Source organism: Zootoca vivipara, chromosome 10 (genome assembly GCF_965207765.1).
Source record: "Zootoca vivipara chromosome 10, rZooViv2.hap1.1, whole genome shotgun sequence".
Classification (NCBI taxonomy): Eukaryota; Metazoa; Chordata; class Lepidosauria; order Squamata; family Lacertidae; genus Zootoca; species Zootoca vivipara.
Window position 1 is genome coordinate 59536671 of NC_142593.1, and position 18981 is coordinate 59555651.

Here is an 18981-nt window from a genome sequence, read left to right on the forward strand (position 1 = left end):
GTTAAGAGTTGCTGAGGTCAGCAAGAATGGAAAAAGCTTTTCAGAGTAGAGAAGAAATGTGGGGATGGCTGCCAGTAGCGGGCAGGGTCTGGTCTGATCTCCCTTGTGGTACAAGGCAGAATGGTGATGGTGCTGTGCTCTAGGTGCAAGGGAGATCCTTCCACCTTCTCTCTGTTGATGGTACATTGTGAATTAAGAGAAACACACTGAGCATCAGTGGTGAGACCACTTGAAATGAGACCCATCCAGCATATTTGCTAAAGTGTGGAGCAGGAGAGCTTAGCCTGCAACCCCAGGATACCTATCTTCCTGTGTTCAGAGTGCTGTTTCGTAATCTGCAGGCACAGATTGGTTCAGCCTTGTAAGCTGTGGAGCGAGGACTTGAATTCAAGTCTCCTACCTCAAAAACTGCTTGCTGCATCTCATCTTACATGTAGCTAATCTTCAAACCTGTTAAGTACTTCAGACATTCTGGCTTTCTAGGATTTCAGCTTTGAACAGTGTTTCTGAACCTGCATCTCTAGCCAGCCTCTGCTCCTAGCATTCGCTGCTTTTTAACTACTTCCCCCATAGTTGTTCTTAATAAGGAGCGGAGGGGCTGGCTGGCTATGGCTGAAGGAGTAGTTCTGGAGTAGTTCTTTAGCCTTTCTGAAGACTGAGACACCATGGCAAGAAATCATGGCTGGGTTGTCATGATAAGGCACATGCTCACCCACCCAAAGGGTGGCTGCTTAAGGCTGCTGGTTATCTTTAAACCAGCCTTTCCCAACCCAGCACCTTCCAGGTGTTGTGGACTACAGCTCTGTGCTGGTTTGGCCTGGTGGGCCTCTGGTGGGTGCCAGGTTGGAGAAGGCTGCCTTAAATTGATTTTCACTTCCACGTTTCTTTCCTTTGGATGAGGATTTCCCTCTGCTGTGATTTCTTAACTCATCTCACAGTTTCTATCTTATTTAAGGAGCTCATTAAGTAAGTAAGACAGACAGACTCCCACAGTGGTCACCGGTAAACAAAGTGCCATGATTTGTGCTCACACAAGCAACCAGTTACTGTATTCCATTTCCTATAATAGTTTTCAGAGGCATTGCAGCAAAAGCAACATAGTCCTGTGGCACCTTAAGGACTAAACATGTTTATTAGGGCATAAACCTTTCTCCTTGAAGGCAGTCCTTTGTTCCTGGGTGCCAGTCTACTATAGGTCATGCCTAGAGGAGAAGACAGCAAACAAGCATATGTTGTCACTTACAGTTCCCAGCCGATACTACTCACTGCACAATGATAACTTCCCCCTCTCAGGCCTTGGGTGGCAGATAGTCCCCCAGCCTAAAATAGCTACTCACCAACAACAACAATCCATATAACAGATACGGAAACAGGGACCAGGTCCTGAGGTTGACCCAGAGCCAGACTTGCCACCGTGACTTCTCTAGAGACACTGACAGTTGTCATCCACAACATCAGGAATTCACTTGCTCATCTTCACTTGCTTACCTGACACCAGAAATAACAACAACAACAATCCTTCACTAGCAGGTCCCAGAGCAAGAGCCAAAAAGCAAGTGGGGGGGAACATTCAACCTCCCCAGCTCACTTATTAATTGACCTTACCAAAGGGAAACTGCAACATGAAACCATCAAGAGGTTTAGTGTGGTTTGAATCAGGACAAAAGGGGTTGTACAGTGGTGCCTCGCTTTACGAATGCCTCGCACAACGAAAAACTTGCTAGACGAACGTGTTTTGCGCTCCGTGAGGCATTCGTAAGACAACGGAATTTTCTATGGCCGCCGCTTCGTCTTACGAAGCAAGGCCATAGAAAGCGGCAAAGGAAGATCAGCTGTTAGCGAGGGAAGCTGACAGCTAATCTTCCTTTCCCGGGGGGATGGAGCCGAAACGCCGCTCCGTGTTGGGGGAGGCAGGCAAGGCGGTGGCTGGGAGAAGAGAGCTTCTCCCCACAACCCCCGCCGCCTTGCACACAGCTGACATCGGACGGGGCTTCGGAGACCTTCTCCGAAGCCCCGTTGCATGCCGCTGCCAGTCCCCCAGAGCCTATAGGAACACATTGATTAAGTTTCAATGCATTCCTATGGGAAACTGGGACTTGCTAGACGAAAAAATTCGTTACACGAATTGACCCGTGGAACAAATTAATTTCGTCTAGCGAGGCACCACTGTAGTCCCACTGAAACTATAATTGACATAACTAAGGTGCATCCATTAACTTCAGTGGGTCTACTCTGAATAGGCACCATCTACAATTTTAATCACAGTACTTTTGTTAATTGGTTAACCAATTTTTGTGTATGTAATGGCCATTCTTTATAATACGGTATCACCATCGTAACTTCTGTGCACTTCATTCTGACCTCACTGCCAGTTCCTTCCCATCAGCTGTAGAATATACACTTTAACTCAGGATAACACTCAATTCACCTAGCTAGACCTGAAGCCCGCAGACCATAATAATTCTGTTGGCCTGAAAGGTGACATGAGATTTTCTCTTCTGTTTCAGCTTCTGTACTTTAGTAAGACTCTTCCCTGTTCAGTCCGGAGAGCAGTGTCAGGAGGTTGTGCTAGCAGGGGGTCAGGTGCTTCTTGCAAAGGCATGTTGTCACTGTCCCATTTCCAGGGATGTTTAAGCCTGGTGTGAAATGGAGCTTTCAATTTGTCTCACTGCAGGTTGTCTTGAAAGTAGCGTTTTATTTAAGCCTTGGGCTGCTAAAATAAGACGCCTTCTCTACCAGTTCTCACCCCCTCTCCTTTCCAGCTATGCTGTCACCCCACCTTTTTGATGTGCAGCTGTCTTCTCTCATGTGTTGGATGGGAGCTTCTGGCCCAATAATCTTTAGCTTTGCATGTTGCTTGGGTGGCCACAAATTATGTAAATGAAAGATAATGCAGATATTCCATGTAATAATAAAATCAAGCAAGTTTTCCTTTGGGGCACCAACTGCATCTGATGATGCTAAATGGAGTTCTGAGCTACCTTACTTGCAGCAGTTTCCATCTCAGCCCTTTGCTGAAAGGGGCTGCGTGTTGCCTATTTTCTGTACAGAAGTGCAAAATGGTGTGTGTTTTTGTTACTGAATGGTATACGGCTAGTGCTCTTGGACTGCTTTCCCACTTGTCCACAGATTTGATGTTAGTGTCCATTCACAGGTGCGACCCAAATAAATGGGAAGATTTGCAAGTCGGGGGAGAACTCTAGTATTTGCAATATACTCTGCATGTTAATAGCTTGTGGAAGGGCCCAGTTCAGTGGCAGCACCTCTCCCTTGTGTGTAGAGGGTTCCAGGTTCAATCCCCAGCATCTCCATTTAGGGCTGGGAGAGAGCCCTGCCTGAATTCCTGCAGAGTGGCTGCCGGATAATGTCAACCTTACTGCGCTAGATGGACTCATGGTGTGAATCAGTAGTAAGACAGCTGGCTGCCTGTGTTTCTAGAATGTTGGGAGGAGACTTTTCTAGCCAAGCTTTCCCCCCAGAGCTAAGGACTAGCTTCCATCCAGATAAGCTTATGCTTTCCATATGAAGGGAATCTTTGGTGAAGGGAACGTCCAGAGATGCAAAGCTCCACTTGCATTTTGCACTATCCCAGGAGGATTGTGCTGTGTGTACACCCCCCCCCCCAGTGCTTTTGCGCTGAACTAAACTTGATCTTTAAAAAATGAATAAAAAGCCACTGGTCTTTATTTTTATTTAAGGAATTTATAATCTGCTTTTCAAGCACATTCTTAACAAAGCAGCTTGCGGTATATGTGTATACAATCAAAAGTCAATATTAAAATAAACTTCAAAACTTCTCATTAATAACAATGCTAAAGGCTTAAATGCAAAATCAGGCACATCGAGAACAAGAAAGCAGCCAGACCCAAGGTAACAGATCTTAAGGAATCCAGCACACAGGCGGAACATTTTGAATAGCCAAATTCCATCTCTGAAATAAGCTATTTCTCCCAAATGTTCGGGACTTGATCCTCTGTCCCCAATCAATGGTTCACTCTGGCCATTAGCTCTCTTGTCTGCTGCTGCACTAGAGACCCTCTTTGTGTAGCTTGAAGAAGTCAATCTGGGCTCTCAGAAACCGAAGAAAGGTAAGGCAGACAATTGCTTTGCACCCTAGAAGCAACTTAAAATAGCACAATCCCCTGCAGTTTAAATCCCTTTAAAAAGAACTTGAGGGCAGAAAGGCAGTGATTTACTTTTTTTTCCAGTACAGATGGAGACTCCTCCATAACTCTTCAGTTAAAACTGAAGCTGGGGTCAGTGTCCTGCTTATTACCAAGTGTGCTGCTCTCCAAAGTAGTTTAGCAGTTTAAAAATGGGAGAGCCAGTGTGGTGTAGTGGTTAAGAGCTGTAGACCAGCAGCTGCTGGGTGACCTTGGGCTAGTCACACTTCTCTGAAGTCTCTCAGCCCCACTCACCTCACAGAGTGTTTGTTGTGGGGGAGGAAGGGAAAGGAGAATGTGAGCCACTTTGAGACTTCTTAGGGTAGTGATAAAGCGGGATATCAAATCCAAACTCTTCTTCTTCTACTCTTCTACTGTGTTTTGCAGGACATGGCTAGAGTAAGAATGGAGTCACTGATTAAGCCCAGAAGGTAATCCAAAACCTGGTGCTGATGGTTGCTTAGTTGGAGGACTATCTGGGGAGAGGGGAGAGATTCTTTATCCTGATTACACCAGAACTGCAAGGTGGTTTTTGTTTTTTTAAAATAACTATTTATATATAGCTTCTAAAACAGAATTTCTCAATTGCGAAATATGGCCTCTTGGTATTACAGGATTCTGCCCCACACTTGCAGGCAGAGGAGATTCCGAACCGCACAATTGCAGAGAAGTTTCTGCAACTGATCCTAGTACTTAAAATCCACAATAGCAGTCACAGCTACAATTGGGAAGCCGGTGATGTTGGCTTCCTCGTGCCGATAGGAAAGGGCTGTAACAGATAGTGACTTGCTTAAGATCAGATGCTGGCTTCATGGTGAATCTGAGTTTACTGGCTTACACCTAATGTGCAGGGAGGAGACAGCTTGCTGTTTGAATTCTGTTCCATATGAAAAAAGTTTCATCCACATGGAAAGCTAGGGGAAGAGTCTAAGGTGCCCTTCTCTCCAGCATGCTGGTTTTCTGTGTGGAAGAAACTCCCCACCCCCACTCATTTAAATTTCCTCCTGCAGCCTGAACAGAGATGTTAGGGCCCAGGGAAAAATCAGGAGGGGGGGAATGTGGAGGGAACAGCCTCAGTCCCCCCAGGTCTTTTCCTGGCCCATCCTTTTTCTAAGCCTGGAGTGTCTCAGTGAGAAATGGACATGCTTATTGATGAGGTGTCATGAGGGGGGCGGAGAGGAATCTGTCTCAGTGCCATTTATTACACCTACATGGCTTTAGAAACTGGTCTGTCAGCTGACAGACAGAATGCTCTTGATTCTGGAAAGGAGGCAGGGTTTGGGACGTGTCCTTCTGGGAGGGATCGCTGCCTGGAAGGATGGCGAGAAGGCAGAGGGAGTTGTGTAACATTGCAGCAATGCCTTGGTTTACACTCCCCAGTCTATAAATAATTCCCTTCGCCTTGCTGCTTCCAGTGGGGCGATGGCTGCTTGCGATAGAGGTGACTGCCTTGTGTTTTTAACGGAGCATGTGACTGCAGGGGGTGGAGGGAAGAGAGAAGTGGGAGGGTGTTTGTGTCCAGGGGGGTGGGAATCTGAGCTGATGAGATTGAACTGCATAAGAGGAGGAGGAGAGGAGGCACTGAATCAAGGTGGATCTGTCAGCCAGTGACTCAGGAGCGCTCTGTTAGCTGGAGGGTATTGCTGGCATTCCAATTTAAAAGAGCTGCCTAAAATATTTAAGAGGAGCAAAATATTTAAGAGGATCAAATAATTGATCACAAGCAATTATTTCTTCAGAGAGTGCTGCTCTGTTTGCCGAATGCCTAAACGGCTCCCCATCTCCCCACAAAGTCGGCAGTGGGCAGACTCCTCCAAAGCTCTGCAACATGTTGCTTGAGATTCTTGCTCAAGTTGTGCACAGCTTACAGGGCCATTCTTGAGAGGGCCAGCAGGAATTCTGGACCTCCTGGCTCTGCCACCAGCCTCCTGCATATGTCCCTGTCCTTGAGGTGAGACCCTCCTGGTAGTGACACTCTGTAGTGGAACACACTCCCTCAAAGAGGCACCTTATCCTCGGTTTCCAGGAGAATAACTCTTTATTTTCCCAAGCTTTTTAGATGACATTTCATTCCTAGTGGCTGTTAACGCTGCTTTTGTTATCTTGTGGAAATGCACAAAAAAACAGGAGGCACCCAGTGATGTAAAAAAAGAGAGAGAAATGGAATCTCAAGGATTCTGAAAAGGAAGAGAGTGGTGGGGTTCAAGCAACCATTCCTTTTTAGCACCTTTGTGCTACCTTTGTAATTTTGCAGCCTTTTAGTCTAAGGGTTGTTTGTATTTAAATTTTTAAATAGGTGTTCTTGTGAACTACTGTGGGAATACTTTCGAAAAGTGCTTTAAAAATACATATAATAATTCTTCTGTTTGCTCCTTGTGCTCATTCATGTAAAGTTGTGATGTAAAGCTCCCCTTGTGGTTTCCCGTTGCTGACAGTCTGTGCTACTCTCCATATCTCAAGGGCTGCCACATAGAAGAGGGAGAAAGCTTGGTTTTTTCCCTTCTCCAGAGGGTAGGACCTGAACCAATGGATTCACGTTACAGGAAAGGAGATTCCAGTTCAACATCAGGAAGAACTTTCTGACAGTAAGAGCTGTTCGGCAGTGGAACAGACTCCCCCAAGAGCTGGAAGAGGTTAGATGGTCATCTGTCAGTGATGCTTTAGTTGAGATTCCTGCATTGCAAGGGGTTGGACTAGATGACCCTTGGGGTCCCTTCCAACTCTGCAATTCTGTGATTCTGTTATTTTCCCACCCACTTCCACTCCCAGTGTTTATTCCAGGGGGCTGCTTGCCTGCGTAGGTGGAATGCTGCCTCCCCTGTGTTTCACATTCTGCTTTTCCTTATTAGGAACCTCAGGTTGGTTCTCCCCTTCCCCTTATTATCCCTGCAACAACCCTGAGAGGCAGTGGCTGCCCCCCCCCAGGTCACACCCAGGTTGTTTTAGTTGCTATTGTTGACATGGACGGCACCCACCCTGGACAGCCTGTTGATACTGAGGGCTGCTTAAAGCCTTGAGTGGTTCCTCTAGCAGAAATAGTTGCTTAATTGCAAGCTTGCTCTGGCCAATTTCTCCTTGGCGGCAAGAAGTGTTGTGCTGTTTTTTTATTGGGGGAAGGAGGATCTGCTTACCCTTCAGCTCCATCTGGTGCAGCAACGGCTCTTGCTAATTTCTCTGTGACGAGGGCAAGTTCCAGATTGTAACACACCTCAAAGTGCTGAGTCACTTCTCTGCTCTTGGCTGGCAGAAGTTGTTGCTGCCGCTGCCACCTCTTGTTAAACCCAAATGAACATTCAGTGGCTGGTCGGTCGTCGGATTCCTTTTTGCACACAAACCACTGTGCCTAAAATCAATGTTAACAGGTATATCCTCTGGTCCCGTATTTTTTGCGGTTTCAAATCCTCTTGAGATTGCACTAAGAAAACATGTCAGGTCCCGCACTGAGTTTATGGCTGAGTGGAGGAATCTTACCTTTGGCAGTCCTTAGACTGAACTTCTAAGAACATAGACAGCTGCCTTGTAACACGTCAGACTCTTGGCCCATTACCTCAGCATTGTCTACACTGACTGGCAGCAGCTCTCTAGGGTTTCTGTCAGAGAACCTTTCCCAGGCTGTCAGGAGGCACATGCAAAGCAGAAATCCAGTTTTCAAGTTGTACCTTTTGAACCATATGCCTGTGTTTCACCTAAAAGGCAGCAGCAGATGAGCTTGTGAGTTTCTCTAATTGCATACAACGGGAAAAATAGCATGGCCATAATTCTGTAGGATTTAAGCACTCAAAACACCTGTGTTAGTGGATTTTTTCAGTGCAAGAAGACCTTAACTGTCTGCTAATAGTGTGAGTTTTTGTAAGGGGGGGCGAGGGAGAACTAAAGGCCAAATCTTCTGCTACCGTTTGTTCACAAATTCTATACTTCTTAGTATAGAATATGTCCGTATTCATGTGTAGTGATGGCGCCTCTGCCAGCTGAGTGGGAGCTAATGTGGGTGTTGGTTTCAGGTTGCTTTGGTCTGTGCCAAGCAAACCATGCCTGAATTGTTAGTTCATTCCTCTTTTTACATGTTTATGCCTTTTGAAGAACACGAGGATGGAGCCTGTTAAACTGTATAGCACTTGGCACATTCTCCTTTGTTTGTCATTTTGGAACTGCCCTGTGAGGCTAGTCCTTATTCCCACATTACAAACTGGGAGCAGCAGAAGCAGAGGCGCATGTTGGTTCAGGACTCTCCAGGGGCACTAACAGTTGGGAGTGGAAGGTGTCTTTCCCAGAGGCAGGTAAACACCGGATCATCCTGATCACAAATATTTGGCGTGTTTCAGTTCTTATTGTGAAGTAAATAAATATGCCTCTGCAGAGTATATCCCTGGTGCAAAAATACAACAAAAGGGATATTTCAATCCATTCTTCAGAGTACTGTATATTCCTGCGTATAAGACTACTTTTTAACCCAGGAAAATCTTCTCAAAAGTCGGGGGTCGTCTTATACGTCAGGTCGTATTTCTTATACGGCAAGTATATCCCAAACTCTACATTTTAACTGGAAAAGTTAGGGATCATCTTATACGCCCAGTCGTCTTATACGCCGGAATATACGGTAGTTCTTGGCTTGCATAATGGTAGCTGGTGTTTCGTGGCAATACTTTGGCCACCTCATGAGAAGAGAAGGCTACCTGGAAAAGACCCTGATGTTGGGAAAGATTGAGGGCACAAGGAGAAGGGGACGACAGAGGATGAGATGGTTGGACAGTGTTCTCGAAGCTACGAACATGAGTTTGACCAAACTGCGGGAGGCAGTGGAAGACAGGAGTGCCTGGCGTGCTATGGTCCATGGGGTCACGAAGAGTCGGACACAACTAAACAACAACAACAGCTGGTGTTTCGTGGTGTGGAGTGCAGCCCAGCATGCTAATCGCTGCAAGGTGTGTGGTCTTGTGCTCTGCCTACTCCTTTAAGAAGCCCAAGGCAGGTGGTGCTTCTTACCAAGTGAGACCAGTCCCCCAACAGTGTCCTTATTGCCTCCTCTAGTCTGCAATTGAATTGCTTTTCCATTCTCTCTCTGCCAGTTCAAAGTATATGTGGTGGTCCTCTATCAAAGTGGGCAGAGATAGCGAGGATGGGGGGGGATCTAGATCCTTCCTATCTTATCTCCATCAGTTGCGTTTCACACCTGTCCAAGCCCAACCTGCTTTAGCAAACCTGTGCACAGCATTAGACAGCAGAATATATTGGCAGTGTCTCCTAAAGCGGAGCTGGGGGACCTCCAAGCCCATGGGGCAAATATGGCCTCAGTGCTTCTCTGTCTGGCCCTTGGAACTCTCTGCAGACCACACTCCTCAACGTACCCTTCTTGAGTTCTTGTTTCTAGGCAGAATGTGTGCTTGTACGTGATAAACGTGTCTTGCTTGCCTGGATGGAGGGAGGTGTTTGTGTGTAGCAGCCTCTGGCTTTTATGTGCAGAGATTCACACCCACTCACTCCTGCCTCTGCCTCTGCCCCTGCCCACCACCTGGTGTGCAGCCCCTGGAAGGTTTCTCGTGATGAAATGTGGGCTGAGACAGGCTCCCCACCCCAAGAGATGCTCCTGAATCAGACCTGGAACTCCAGCTTCTTCCTAGAACTGTCCCGTTCTTCTTCTTTCACTTTCCTATCTTTCTCTGTTTTTTTGGTGCACTTCTCTTGCTTTTTCCTTCTGAAAGGTGTTGCCGCTGCTTCTCCGCTCAGTGTGGTGCAGCTCACTAGCCCACCCTAAGGTCCAGCTCCACTTGGAACCGGGTGAAAATTGCAGCTGTTGTGCTACACGTCCTTCCCCTCCTCGTTTTGTGGTGCTCAGGCCCTGCTGCAGGCGGACACCGGCAACCTGTGCTGACAAAGCAGCAGAAAGCAAAACCTGCCTGGCAAGGGAAAGGATTGCTTCAGAACATGCAGCCTGCCCGTTGCCAAGGGAGGAGCTGTACTCTGCTTCATCACGTCTCTGCCATTTACAGAAAAGGGGAAAAAACTACTCCAGCACAAGCGGAGCCACAAGACCCTGCTTCTGGCTGCCAGAGTCTCAGCCCAAACACCACCTAGTGTGCAGAGATGGTGAATGACGAGCCAGCGGTGGCACTGGGCACACGGTTTGTTTCAAGGCTGGCCATTGCCCCGTGACCCATTTTGCTGGCTTCTCATTGCAACCTGGTGGCTGAATTGCAACTGAGCTGTGATTTGAGCAGGATGTTGCCTTTCCATGTTGATAAGGACGTTTAATGTTAAAATGACATCATCAGCACTTGAGGGCAGGAGGTAGGCTTGCTCCAGGCCAGCTTCCGGTTTCTGAGATTGCCTAACAGCTGAAATTTCATCCTGTAAGCAGAGATCTGAGAGTGTCGAGGCAGGCTTTGAAATAAAGACCTGGACCACCACCTGCTTCTCCACTTTTATGTAAGTTTTAGGTATGGAAAGGAAGGGTAGAGCAGGTAGAATGAAAAGCAAATGGGGGTACCCAATTGTGCAACATGGGTTGGCCACCCCAAAGTCTCATCCCCTAGAATATGCTGGCTCCTTTATTTTTAATTTCCTAATGGATGCTTAATGAGGAAGTACTTTGAGCTTGGTTTGGGAAGAGATAGTGTTAAGAAGAATTTCAAAGTGCCCACATTGGGCCGTGAAATGCCAGGGTACTTGTGCCCCTGGATCTTGGTTGTGAACTAGTTCAGGTTTCCCCAGCATTCGCACCTACCCTTCACTGGAGTCCACAACTGGGGCAACAGGCTGTTATCAAAGTCTGATGCAAACCTCTTGCTCCCGATGCTTTAGCAGTTATGTGGAGGGCTGAAGGGGACATACAGGAGATTGCCTTTCCAGCATCTGGCATGGCTCAGCTTCGCAGCCAATGCAAAAGGACAAAGACAAAGAGTGAGAGCTCCAGAGCTTCATCAGCTGCCTGGCTGCCTCAAATGCACTGCCAGGGTGTGCCACCAGATGTGCGTGCATCCAGAAATGTCAGGTGTCTCTCCTATGGGTCAGCTGCATTTGGAGGCATTATTTGTTTGGGGGTAAAAACTGGCACCATCAAGTTGCACTGGAAACTGCTTCACACATCCCTGTAAATGTCTGCCTGGAGAAGAGTTACTCTCTCTCTCTTTCTTCCTCCCAAGGAAAATGGGCTCACAAACCTGCACTGATTGTTACCTTAGGGTGGAAAAGAGGAGGAATTATTTCATGGGAAGAAATTCCTGTGCATCTCCTGGAACCAGAATAGAAACCTCCAGCTCTGAGCTGTTGCCATGGAAACAATCTGGGAATGTCCCCCCCCCCCCGCCCTCCTTTATTATTAATGGGGAATCTTCCCTGGTAAATGAAAGGAAACTCTCAAATTCAGATGCTTGTCAAAGCTGCAATGTCCTCAGCCAGCAGGGTCCAGCTGCTGCTGCAAGTTCAGAGGGAATCCCACGGCTTATGCAATTGATGTCACGTTCCCAAGGCACCACTGTGCTCAGGGATGGAAAAGCCTATCCTTCTAAAGGGAGGAGGGAGGAGGGGCCCCCCACCACAAGACCACTGCATGGCCCATACTGTCCTTTTTGCAAGTGGAAACATGGGGTATTAAGCACTAGCACACTGCTGAATAATGCCACCCATCAAACAGACTTCAGCATACAGCTCCTGTATTTTGTGGGTATTATGGTAGCTCTTATGAGTGCCATAAATGTTTTGTCAACATGGATTTGCTTTGGAATTGGTACTTTAAATTTTGGTGGTGAGGGTCCTGTTTATCATTTTTTAAAAATAATAATGGTACACTGATTGTAAAAACCGTATTTGATATGATTTGAATATACTTCTGTTTGTTCCTTTTCTGTAGTGTAATCATTTCTGATCTTCCCAGCCACCCACACCCAATCTTCTAAATTGATATTTTTTGTGTGTGGTGGTGGTTATGTAACATTTCTGAATGTGAGGTCATGTGGGTGTCTTCTGAGATGAAAGAAACGGCTCTTTGCTCAATTTCTAACTGGCTTGAGAGACTGCAAATGTGAAATGTGACTATTGGCTGCTGCCGTGCCTTCTAGGAACCCGAGGATTCCCGCAGCAGAGATACATCAGCCCCGCAGCTTGCTCCGGAGCTCTGCAGGAACACTAATGTGCAAGCATGTTCCTGCCAGGCCGGTGTGACCGTTAGCAGCACCCCTGGGTGCCCTGTGGGGAGGCAGGGATGCCCTAGACAGCGAAGTGGACGAAGAATCCCTTGCTTGCATAAAGAGCTGCTTGATCAGGACTCTTCTCCTCAAAATAGCCTTCAGCTGTACACTGCCTGCTGACTTCACCCATCGATTACATCACCCTGCTGTTGCTCTTTTACTCACAAGGCGCTCTGAACCACCTCCGCTGAAAAACATGTTGGTGGTTCTATTATTATCACCATCATCGATTTATTAATTTCATTCTAAGCAACCGTCTCAAGGCAAATGGCACATGAGATAATTAGAAACAGTTTAAAACACAAAAGCATGGCATGCATTTAAAACGAGACTAACATCTGTGGTGAGTTTTTGTCACCTGCAAACCAGCCCTTGGAGAGTGACTCTGCTTCTGTGGCGCTTCAGAGGGGGCCACAGAGGCACCATCGCTGGCCGGTGTTCTGTTTACATCTCTTACAACCCCCAGTTTAAAACAGCTGTGCTGGCTATCAGTTCATTTCCAGGCCCAAGTCAAGGTGCTCATGTTAGTGTTGAGAGCCGTAAACGGCTTAGGGCCCAAATATATGAAAGAGCACCTCCTTTCCTACAAACCCTCTCGGGTGCCGAGATCAGCAGAGGGGGCCCTCTTGGGAATTCCTCTGCCCTCAGCGGCTCAGAGAGGTGGCAGCCCAGGAGAGGACATTGCTCTGTTGTGGCCCCTACGCTGTGGAGCTCCCTCCCTACAAGGCGCACCTGCCTCCTTCATTGTATAGCTTCCGGTGAAGCACTTCCTTACCCTTACCCTTGCCCTTGATACTTGAGGTCTGTGTTTTTAGGAGCCACCTTATTTTTATGATTGCGAGTTGTTTCAAACTGTTCTTAATATTGTGTGTTGAGACCCACCTTAGTAGCTTTGGGTGAATGATGGGTACCCACCACGTACACCCATCCTGTTTCCCCATCTTCTTCTGGTCAAATAAAAAGAGGCCACCTATTGGGGGGCCTGGATGAGTTGGCTACTGGTGCTGGTCACTGTGGACATTGTGGTGCTAGAGTGGTTGGTGGCCTGTCTGCATGAGGCATTGCCTCCCTCCCTGTGTTCAACTGCCCTTTTAAGAAAGTAACCATCTGCTTGTTTTCAAATGCATTGGGCTGAAATGTTCAGTGTTCACTCCAAAATCACAATCTGCCGCTTTTGGGGTTGAAAACTCCTCCAGCTATAAATAGCAAAGCCATGTTCATGTATGTTATTTCTAAACACACACATCTTTTATTTTTTAATCTTCATGCTGCCGCCTATTTGTGGCTACCACTTCCTAAGCCAGGCCTGCTGGAAGGTTTTCCTTGCCTGCTAGAGCCACTGGCGTGTTCCTAGGAGACTGAGAGTTTTCCCGTCATGCAAACCTACTTCGGGCAAAAGCCAAGGGGAATCCTGCCCTCAGAGAATTGGCCATGCTGCTGTTGCACTAACCCTTTTAAAACATTTTTGTAGTGGCCTTTTCCGGTGAATTCTGTCCACCGTGTCGTTTGCCTTTTTTCACAGTTGTGTATGTGTAGTGCATTTAAAAAGCTGTGCATGGGAGGTCCATTAACTCAGCTGGGGGCAGCTGCCGAATGAGAAGTCTATGTTAGCACATAGACCTTCCAGAAGTCATTAATGACCTGGAGCTGGCAGAGGAAGGTCAGAACTGGAGTTGGTCTCACTAGATTTGGTTATGCCACGTGGTGCCACTTTGAAACACCAGCTGCTGCGTACATCTCGTTGGAAAGCTGTTGCTTGAAGCTGCACTAAACTGCTAGGCACACAGATTACCAGTATTGTACTGTACTTTGAGTGTCTCCAAAGCTATCTGCATTGGGCCACATTTGCTTTCTAATATAATAATGCTTTTAAAAGTTATGAAATGTCATTTGCTATATGCCTGCACTCACACAAAGCTTAAGTTTCCCTGGTCTTGTCCAGAAATTTATTATTTATCATGTATTACATTTTTATGTTCTGCCTTTCCTCCAAGGCACTTGAGATGGCACACAAGACTATACCCTCTTTCCTCCTTGAACAATCACTAGCATTTATTCTAACCTAAGGCCAACCTGTGAACTTTGTGGCCGAACTTTGTACCCAGGTTTCCACAGTCCAAGTCTGCCTATATATTTTTAGGATGTTGTGTATGACTTCTAAAATCTTCTGTTTGGTTACAGTTTCCCCTCTTCTTGAGGCTCCGTTATCTTCTTCACTGGAGGTTCCCCACCTTTTTCAGGGATGTAGTAATAGTGACTTTGGTAGGGCTTGGACTAGACGACCTGTTCCTTTTTCGACATTACCATTCAAGTTTTTAGTCCATGCATTTACAACTTATTCCAGCTCTTCAGCCCTTGAGCTCTGTGTCCTGGCCCTTTCCCCCCTCTTCCTGTGATCTTACTTTCTAATTCAAACTCTGCAAAATATTTCCGTAGCCACTACACTTGCTTGCAAACTTCTTGTGGTTGTAACTTCATTCTTATCACAAAGCTCCCTCTTGCAACATGGTCAGCCGCCTTTTCTTCCCCCCCCCCCCCAACCCCAGGTGAGGTCCTCACTCCCATGACACTCGGTCTGTCCAGCTCCAATCTCAGGGTCACCAAATGTGGAGGTAGTGGAGCAAGCATGGGTGTGAATTTTTTTGCTGCTGCTTTGCTGAGCTTAACAAGTGTTTAAATTGGGGGTTTTGTTCTCTGTTTCAGGCGCATATTAAATTTCCTATGGACTACCCATATTCACCACCTACCTTCAGATTCCTGACCAAAATGTGGCATCCCAACATTTATGAGGTAGGTGTCTTTCGTGGTGTCAGAATTTCAACTGCTGTGGCCTCTTTCCTTACCAGGGCATCAAAACCTCCCTTTTCTCCTCCTTTCTCTTTCTCTCCGTCATTGTCTTCTCTCCCCCCTGCCCATATTTAAACCTTCTTCACCGCCATGAAGTTAAATGGGACTATCTCTGGAGCACTTGAAGCAAGAAAGAGGCTGAAATCCAAGCGGTAGCCTTGCCTGGTGCTTTTCTCCTCCACAACACACTTGGCAGAAACGCTTGCTACTGCTACAGAAGCTTCCTCTTCTCTCTCCTGCAAAAGCAGGGACTGGGGTTGCCTGTTTCTTTGTTTCCAGCCTTGCTGCTGTCCTGGGCTTCTTAACTTGTGTGCTCTCTGATGGGTTGGCCCATCAGAAGGACCTGCATTGGGTGTGTGAACTTTGCCTTAAGGTTAGAGAAGCCAAACACTCTGGCATGTTTAACCCAGTCTCTGGCCTCTTGAAGGAGGAGGGAAGCCTCCCAGCTGCTCTGCATCTCCCCCACCCCCACTCCCAGTCTCATATTTCTTGCTGCCAGAGCCTCTGGGCTTTGCTCTTCTAAAGGGGTGTTCATCTGCAGAGCCAGAATGGCAGAATTAAACTCTTCTTTAATGTCAGGTTTGCCAGACGGCCTCTTGTCTGTCTGTCTGTCTGTCTGTCTGTCTGTCTGTCTGTCTGTCTGTCTGTCTCTCCCCCCCCCAAAAAAATCCTTTTATTGGAGCAAAGGGTTTTTTCCTGTTTAGGCAGGAAACTCCTAGATCAGGAAGTGCTGCTGGCAACTTCATTCCCTTTTTTCAGAGAGCTCTGGCTCCCCCTTGTGGAATACTGTGATTTTGGAACACTGCTTAAAGAAATAAATGTACAGTGGTACCTCAACTTACGAATTTAATGCGTTCCGAACGCACATTCGTAAGTCGAAAATATTCGTAAGTCGAATCCCATAGGAATGCATTGGGAGAAAAAATTTGTAAGTCGAAAAAATCCTATCTATTTTTTTAAATAAAATAAACTTTATTAGATTGCGAATTAAAAAATACACACACAATCACACAAAGGAAAAAATACTATAAAAAATCATAACAAACAGAACATAACCTAAAAAAAAATAAAAAAAATAATGACATAATAATAACATAACAAAACCGTATTCAAAACTTATTGAAAAAATCCTATCTAAACCGCATCCAAGATGGCGGACGGAGCTCCGTTCGTAAGTCGAAACATTTGTAAGTCGAGTCATTTGTAAGTCGAGGTAGCATTGTATGTTTTACAAAGGGTTGAAGGAAGCCCTTTGAGAGGAGTTACTTAAGCAGTGGTTAGTATTTTGTATTCTTAACGTTGGAAGTGTATATTTTCTTGGTGGCTAACATTTGAAAGTGCAGCCTTCCCTCTAGTGAAAACGGTTCAGTTCAGGACATAACCCGATAAGTAGAGGTGTGTATGTGGGGTGGTTCTGTATTATTGTGGGCTGCTCTGTATTAGGACTGGGTGATATCTGCTTTTCAGCATTGTGATACATCACCAGCTAAACATTGCGTTAGACCACGATGTCTGAAATAAGGATGGGGCACTGACTTCATGGTTTTCCACACAGTGTGATTTCTGCAAGCTCTTGCTCCTGTGATTCGCTGCCCCCTGCAGGAGGCAGGGGAGAGTTGAGCCAGCAGAATTAATGAGCTGCAGAAATTGGGAGAAGCATTGGCTGGCTTCACCGTTCCCCCCTCATTGTGGTTTTTGCATAGCATACACACATACATCATGATTCGCGATATATTGCCAGGTCAAAAATATGCAACCAATATCACAATATGGAGTTCAAACTGGATTTGGACCGTATCGATATATCGTTCAGCCCTGCTCTGTATACTCTGCAGAAGGTGTTTTGTCCGTTGAATCAGCTGACCATGTGTGTGTATTCTCTTTTGGTAGAATGGAGATGTATGTATTTCAATCCTTCACCCACCTGTAGATGACCCTCAAAGTGGAGAGCTGCCATCTGAAAGGTGGAACCCAACCCAGAATGTCAGGTAAGGCCCTTCAGAGAGAGGTTTCTGTACCAATGCACAACTGAGTTCTGGAGCGGGGAGGGGGGTCCTTCTTCTCTCTCTGTTGACATTCTCTACGTTTTCCAACCTGCAAATAAGAAGTGATGGGTACCACCAGATAACCTTTTATGGATTGTTGTCCATGGAGGCACAGGTCAATTCTGTGTCCAGGGCAGGCTGAGTCCCTACCTGCCCGCGGATGGTCTCGCTAGAGTGGTTCATGCTCTAGTTATCTCCCGCTTGGACTACTGCAATGCGCTCTACGTGGAGCTACCTGTGAAGGTGACCCGGAAACTACAACTAACCCAGAATGCGGCAGCTAGACTGGTGACTGGGAGCGGCCGCCGAGACCACATAACACCGGTCCTGAAAGACCTACATTGGCTCCCAGTATGTTTCCAAGCACAATTCAAAGTGTTGGTGTTGACCTTTAAAGCCCTAAACGGCCTCCGCCCAGTATACCTGAAGGAGCGTCTCCACCCCCATCGTTCTGCCCGGACACTGAGGTCCAGCGCCGAGGGTCTTCTGGCGGTTCCCTCGCTACGAGAAGCCAAGTTACAGGGAACCAGGCAGAGGGCCTTCTCGGTAGTGGCACCCACCCTGTGGAATGCCCTCCCACCAGAGGTCAAAGAGAACAACAATTACCAGACCTTTAGAAGGCATTTCAAGGCAGCCCTGTTTAGGGAAGCTTTTAATGTTTTGTTGGAAGCCGCCCAGAGTGGCTGGGGGAACCCGGCCAGATGGGCGGGGTATAAATTATTATTATTATTATTATTATTATTATTATTATTATTATTATTATTATCCAAGGGATGCTCCCCAGATGTTCTGGACCCCGACTCTCACTGTCCCTGCCTGTTGGCTGTGCTGTTGGGGGGGGGCACCATGTTGGCCTTGCTTCTTCAAACCCTGAATCCCAGATCTGCAGCAGAAACTTGGGCTCCATCTTTTTAATTATTTATTTATTATCTTTTTAAGCATGAGCTGTGGTCGCACACAAGTTCAGAAGCTCATGAGGGTTTCGTGTGGCAGCAGTGGCTGTTATTATTTATTGTGAGGCTCATGAGGGAGGTGATGGAGCCATGCACCAGCAGAAGAGTAAAGCATTGGGTCTGGGGAACCAGGCATCGTGTGTCCTTGGTGCAGAGAGGTTCAGTACCTCATTGCTGTGTAAGAACTCCTGCCAGCACCCCACATGGAAGATTCATGGAAGATTGCTTTGCCTGTCCTGAATGTGCAAAAATAGTGGTAGGGGTTAAGGCTGCAAGCTTCAGATCGGAGATGAGCCCCCAAGATGTTGTGAGACTCCCATCAATCTTAAGGCAAAGTAACCAGGTGGCCAGAGGTGATGGGGATTGCAGCCCAGCAATACCGTCCTAAAGGATCCCAGGTCCCCCACCCTTGCTTTAAATGGCAGGCTTGAATGCAGCACTTGATCCCTGCCAGTGAGAAATTCCCCTCTAATGTGGTTGCTCTGTGACAAAACCTGTTCAGAATCACAACCTGCTGTTCATCCTTGCAGATGCAGACTTGCCCAATGCTGTGGCCCTGATTCTTTCTTTTTTTCTTCTTCTTCCCCTTCCCCTTTGTCATCTTCCTCTTCCTCCTCCTCCTCCTCATGCTTTTTCCCAGGACTATCCTACTGAGCGTCATCTCTTTGCTTAATGAGCCCAACACCTTCTCTCCGGCGAACGTCGATGCTTCGGTCATGTTCAGGAAATGGAGGGACAGCAAAGGCAAAGACAAAGAATATGCTGAGATCATTCGGTAAGGCGAGCAGAA

General features: G+C 46.8%; 1 protein-coding gene across 1 annotated transcript in view; it reads left to right on the forward strand.

Moving 5' to 3' along the window:
- UBE2R2 (ubiquitin conjugating enzyme E2 R2) overlaps positions 1-18981 on the forward strand; it is a 53098-nt gene that overhangs the window by 28332 nt on the left and 5785 nt on the right. The window contains exons 2-4 of the mRNA XM_035100481.3: positions 15050-15136; positions 17084-17181; positions 18832-18966. Of these exons, the coding sequence (XP_034956372.1) occupies positions 15050-15136; positions 17084-17181; positions 18832-18966 (320 nt within the window). The remainder of the gene's footprint in view (positions 1-15049; positions 15137-17083; positions 17182-18831; positions 18967-18981) is intronic.